This window comes from Lolium perenne, chromosome 4, assembly GCF_019359855.2.
Source record: "Lolium perenne isolate Kyuss_39 chromosome 4, Kyuss_2.0, whole genome shotgun sequence".
Lineage (NCBI taxonomy): Eukaryota > Viridiplantae > Streptophyta > Magnoliopsida > Poales > Poaceae > Lolium > Lolium perenne.
The window spans coordinates 142390192-142396486 of record NC_067247.2 but is presented as its reverse complement, the minus strand read 5'-3'; the positions used below and the strand labels follow the sequence as shown (position 1 = coordinate 142396486).

The 6295-nt window shown below is 40.7% G+C and overlaps 1 protein-coding gene across 1 annotated transcript; it reads right to left on the bottom strand.

Moving 5' to 3' along the window:
• Nucleotides 1-371: 371 nt before the first annotated feature.
• On the bottom strand, nucleotides 372-5823 carry LOC127294081 (protein ACTIVITY OF BC1 COMPLEX KINASE 1, chloroplastic). Its single transcript, XM_051323826.2, has 16 exons — nucleotides 5667-5823; nucleotides 5432-5574; nucleotides 4854-5185; nucleotides 4562-4768; nucleotides 4369-4458; nucleotides 4110-4256; nucleotides 3612-3776; nucleotides 3185-3325; nucleotides 2906-3085; nucleotides 2369-2564; nucleotides 1990-2117; nucleotides 1825-1896; nucleotides 1240-1352; nucleotides 1004-1151; nucleotides 821-890; nucleotides 372-724 (listed from the first exon to the last, which is right to left on the bottom strand). The coding sequence occupies exons 3-16, from the start codon at nucleotides 5154-5156 to the stop codon at nucleotides 654-656; spliced, it is 2031 nt and encodes a 676-aa protein (XP_051179786.1). The 5' UTR covers nucleotides 5157-5185; nucleotides 5432-5574; nucleotides 5667-5823; the 3' UTR covers nucleotides 372-653.
• Between the last annotated feature and the right edge of the window lie 472 nt (nucleotides 5824-6295).

The following is a 6295-nucleotide window of genomic DNA, read 5'->3' as shown; positions in this document are numbered from 1 at the left end:
GTAATGAAATCCGAATTTATTAACAAGGAAAAGGAGGACTATAGTTTAGAATGAAAGTCACATGACTCTAATAAGCTTGACCCACTTATCCCAAACTCACTTCTACATCTCTGACATCTTTGGATCCAACTACTGTTCAGAGCTTAGACTGACTACTGATTATGTGTGCGTGTTCTCGTCCCGAGGATCTAATGCCCGTGCCAGGATTGATTTTTGGGTCTAGGATTTAGGAAATTGCATTATATGCCTGCACAACCATATTTTTTTACTCTCTTCGTCTATAAAAAGATGTCTCAAGTATCATGAAGATGCTCATAAGTATCATGATCATTGTCTCACCCTAATAAGATGCTGATGTATACAACAGAGAATCAAAATGAGCAAACACATTGATATATCTCTGTACCTCATGTGTACACCTACTGTCTTTTTTCCAGAATATTACAAGCTCAAATTATATACAAGTCCCTGTTCCTCTATACAAGTGGCATGTGCAGATCTGTGATCTTGCTATACAGTAGTGCATCACAAAAGAATAGGAGAAGAAGAATCTTGTCTATCTATCTATATCTCTATGCAGATTAACTCGTCGTAAGTTGATGGATGTTCCTAACTAGCAGGTTGCTGCTTGCTGTTCGAGCTGTTTGGGTGGGTCAGTTTTGGCGATCAGACAGAACAGAGTCACTCCATGAAAGCATAAAATCGCGTGCCACGGATGGTAAATCTGCACAGGGAGTACGATAGACATGTGGAGAGCTAAGCACAGAGAAATGTTTCCATGAATGGCAAGAGCAAGAAAAATGGAGTTTCATAGATGTACCTTGGAGAACCTCCAGAGCAACTGAAGGTATATCTATCTGATCTTCCACCAGTCTGTATACATCAGCAAGCTGCCAAAGAGAGAAATGAGTTGTGGTAATTCATCAAGAAATCTATTTGTATAGTTTGTAACTGTATGGGTATTCCTTTCCGTCAACATTGACCAATCCATATAGAGTAGTACCTCCTCTACATGCAACTTGGAGTCCTCGGTGAAAGCCATTATAAGTTGTCTCCTGATCGCAGAATCAATAAGGAACAGCCGTGCTCCATCTTTTATTGTGTCAGTGAGATCCAATTTTTTCTCCATTTTTTGACTTGACACAGTTTGCCTGCAGTACGGAAAATCAGAACACTTACAGGAACAACTTGATAGGTACAACAGTACAATATGACACAACTGGTGTGTACAGTACTCACAGACTATTGCTAATCAGTGCAGGATTGGTGCTCATTTTGTTCACATTTTCCTTGGCAAGAACTATCAGGTTTTCAAGTCGTTTCCACTGGAACAACCCATCTTTGAATAACACCTGTATAGAAAAAAGGTAGGTAAATGGTGATAATATTTCAAAAATGTTATAAACAGCAACAGTAAAGTAAAGGTAGCAAAATTGCATGCACAGTACATCAGGCCTCCAAATTATGAACTGTTCACTGTTAACTAATAGACATAACTAGTTAACTACCAAAGATATTTTTTTCTGCTTTCTCATTTTTGATAGAAACAGGCTTCCAAATTATAAGGTCAATTCACTAACCCAAACTGTATAAGTTTTTATTTGTTCTGGCTTTTGTGTTTTATTTTTCTGTTTGCTGTGAAGCCTTGAGTTTGTATATTGGCCAAAGTCTGGCTTTCTTCTTCTATTGCCCAGGTATTGGAGAAAGAAAAAGCTTGCTGTTATACTGATGCTTCATTTCACATTTGGCTCAGACTGATGTAGTATATGGCAAACACTACCAACTGGAGTTATGTTAGAAGGGCTTTTAGAAATTACAACATACCTGTATCAGCCGTTCACGGAGAGCAGGATTTGGATCTGTCAAAAGACGATTTGCTATATATGGATATGCAACCTAAATATGAAGAAACAAGTGAAGGACATAAGTAAGCAAACAAACATACACTAATGTTTTCATGAGAACTGAAAAGGGTAGCACATGCCATACCTCAAGGAACTTAAAATCAGGTTCAAGAGTAAAACAAATTCCTTCTTGAGTTAACAAAGACCGAATGACCAAAGAAAACCTTTCTGGGATACGGATGGGGTAATTGTACACGAGCTGATTAAACTTTCCTGTAATTTTGAATTCCATTAGTCATTAGGAAATGATGATATCTGAATACATGGAGCAGTGTTACACTAAGAATTCATCATTGGTGGAAGCAAACCAATAAAGAATATTCTTCAACATATGCGAGCACCCACAAGGGATTCCTTAGAAAAGTATCATGAATTAATAAACAAGAACTTCCACTCCAACAAACATGTCATCTAAAAACATATCGGGAAGATGTAGAGCAGGTAGAAGCAAACATAGGGATTACCAGTCACACTCCTGAAATTGAAGTCCGCCAAGCCTTTTCCAGCTGAGTTTTGCCAAATAGCTTCAAGAGCTGGGATAATTGGGGATACATCTGTTCCACTAGCAAGAAAACCAAGCCTTGTGAAGTCATTTGCCATTTCCGCATAGTCTTCATTTACAGCATGAACTACAGCATCAATCAGGATTTCTTTGTTTTGCTGCATATATGACAAACAATGACAATAAAACATGTAAGCAATTTCTTATCTGCCAATGCAATACACTACAAGAATACATTCACAACAAGCGGTACATTTCTTGTGTGTTGATAATACTTATTTTGTGGAGTGTTAACACTTAACAGATTGTAGAACTATAAGTAGCTGACCAACATTTTGACCACCCAAGTGATCAGTTTTTCCTACTAAACAATCATTGGTAGTACACCGTGCATGATATATTATTAATCATATATTGACAGACAAGCAACAACAAAAATCCAATCGAGTGCAACTGGAAAGGTGAACTCTGCTGCTGCCAAACAAAAAAGATTCCAGACCTGGCTAAGGACTGCCACATTGCCAAAGTCCACATAAGCAATACGGCCATCTCGCATCGCAAAAACATTTCCAGGATGCGGATCGCCATGGAAAAGGCCAAACTCGAGTAACTGACGCAATGCTGCACTCACTCCAACTGTGAGAAAGCCTTCCACATCAATCCCAGCTGCTTTTATAGCCTGAGAGAATAAAATTGTGAACTTAATGATGCTATAAATTTTAAATGAACTAACTCACATTAGAAATAGGTAACAAATGATATGATAAATTCTGCAAACCTGTGGATCGGTACATCGGATTCCATCTATCCATTCCATCACCAAAACACGAGAACCTGAAAACTTCGTATATACTAAAGGGATCTTCACAGTTGGATCATTCTTAAAATTTACTATGAAGTCCTCAATGTTTCTAGCTTCCTGATTGCATAGAAATGGAAGGACGTCAACTCCAATCCATACATTCATCACCAAAATAAACAATTAAACATAAAAAACGTTGCTGAAACCACCTATAGTATCTTCATGACACATAAAAGATAGCAATACCTCCGTGCAAAGAAACAGAAGGTTGAGATGCATAATAGCTTATTCTGGTAACTTGATATCGACAAGAAAAACAACAACATCAAAGCCTTTTTCCCAAGCAAGTTAGGGAGGCTAGATATCGACATGAAAACAGAACAAGGAACAAGGAAATACTTACAAGAGTGTAATCAAGTTCTTCCAAAAGTTTTTCACCGAATTCATCAACAATAAGCTCTGCATTGCAGCCTAGTTTTTGAAGGCTAATCCCATTCAAAAATGAAGCCAGAGTGCGGAAAAGGAACAAATCTCGGTATATTATTGGCTCAATCCCTGGCCTCTGAACCTGTAATTTTGAATGGGACAAATTAAAGAGATAAACATAAAATAAGCTTATTCCCTTTCGAAGTTAAAAGGAACATTTAGATTTAGGAATTCAGCAAAGAGTACAAGGCGATCTTGGTAGTGTCAGCATCTGGACATTCTAAGAGAGCATACATAAGCATTTGGCTCATGAACAATGCAAGCAATAAAAGACATGGATTTCATCAGGGGGAGAGGGGGATAGAGAAAGTATGTCTATAGCCATCCTTGTTAAAGAACATTTGGGAAATGCATGCATGAAGGCACAAACTTCAGAGTACTTCAAGTAAGAAAATAAAATGAAACGAAAACAAACCTTGATAGCAACATCCTCGCCGGTTTCTCTAAGCGTGGCACGGTAAACTTGGCCCAGACTTGCAGCTGCTATTGTCTCTGATGAAATTTTGCTGAACAATTGTTCTAGAGGTTGTCCAAGTTCCTCCTCGATTATGGAAAAAGCCACCTACCAGGTATGCAGCAATAAGGAAAGCTCAGTTGACCATCCTGGTTTGATCAGCCCTACCATAATATTTGCCCAGAACAATTTGCAAGAAAATTTGGTTGTAACCATATACCTGGTTAGCGAATGGGGGAACATCATCTTGCAGAATACACAGTTCGCTCATATAATCCTCACGAATAATATCAGGCCTGTTAGCTAGAACCTGAATAAATAATTAAATACATAAATGTTGAGACAGTAACACAGAGCAGCAAGTAAAGCTTTAATTTTCTATAAGATTTATCTGAAAATGAAAAGAACATAACCTGGCCTGCTTTTATGAACGACGGCCCGAGATCACATAAGAGATTGCGGAGCTGGCGGGCACGGAATGGCACGATTTCTTCATCCCGTCCAACCAAGTAGTCGTACACCAGAGATGACCAGTAAAAGCCTAACTTCCAGATAATCTCCACTCCTCGACTAGCGAGGGACAGCACAGAGCCACTTGACCCCAACACTTTATTCCTGACCTAGCAATTATGGAATGGGAAATAATTACAGCAAAACTTCAGAAAACCAAATCTTGCAAACAGAAATGCTCGTAGTGCTCCATACCATTTCTGGAGAGTACTTTCGGAAAGGGATACAGACACCGCGCTCGATATCAAGCTGCTCTAGTGCACTGTTCTTTTGGTTGCTCACAGCTGCGCCATTAGTTTGCGCAGGTTTGCCTATGCCCCGAGAAGAGGGTAGGACACGGGTTGATGCGGCATTCATGACATAGAGTGAGGATTGCCTTCTCCTTTTCGAAACCCATGATCTTGAACTGGCATATTGATGGTATGGCAGTGGACGGTTAAACGTGGATATATGAGAGCGATGTGCCGAAGTTGATAGAGAAGCTGTGCAGAGCTCCATGCTGAAAGAACCGCTATAAGCGACGGTATCTGGAAAAAGACAGCAAGCTGCATCAGTAATTCAGTATACTATTTCAGTCCGTACCTATGCAACGCCACTAACAGCCCTACTTCCTAAAATTGAACTGGAAACCAGAGTCCGGATCTATATGGTGTGCCGGGTGCACCCAGAAATTGTGAAGATCCCTTCTCCCCCTCTCTAGGAGTGGGATTGACTGATTTTAATAAAGAGAGTTGCTCCCTGCACAGGATGAAAACAAATAACCTAGCTCATACCTCAAATTGGAAGGAGACCCGACAGCCAAAGACTAAGTCGGAGTAGAGATGTCCAGCGGGGCGAGGAAGAAGGGGAAACCGATGGAGGCGGCGACGCGCGTGAGAGGCGGGGATGGGGGTTGGGACTGAGGCGTCGGCGGCAGCTGTAGGTAGATAGATAAATTGTGAGGACGGAAGGGGGGGAGAAGGCTCCAAGAAGATGGTATCTGCGCCGTGTGGTTGAGGAAAACCTCACCTTCTCCGGCGAAGTCGCGGTGAGCCGGAGCGTTGTGTGCCGGCTCCTTGATTTGGGCGGGGAAGAATGGTGCTTTTCTGTGGTGCCGAGTAGGAGTAGATGAGTACACGTAGCCACTGGGGCCGGACAAAAAGTGCCAAGTTGTAGATAGCCAACGGTGGCCATCCAAATGTTTGTAGCACTGGCTATCTAGCACGACCACGTCAGCCATCAGGCGTCTCAAGATTGGGAACTTTGCTATCCACAAGTACGGAACCAGGTCGGCCTCCATGAAAATTTGACGAAATGGGATTTTTTTTTTTGAAGAAGCAGCAACAAAACGGGAGAATACAACAAACACATGGTGTATGCAGAAAGACAAGCATAAAACAAATTTTTAGTCTCATATCAATTGTGGGAGGATGCAAAGCACATGACTATTATATGGGCGAGGGTGTCCCATCAAGTTTCATTAGCCAATATAACTGAAAGTCCGAATTCATAGAAAGGGCTACTAAATCTATCTATACACTTCACAGCACTCCCTCTCAGTTGTGACGAAAGAAAAGAAAGTCAACACATGAATAGAAGAAGAGCAAACACACGTATGAAACTAGGACTCGAACCTAAGATACCGTGTCAAGATTCAT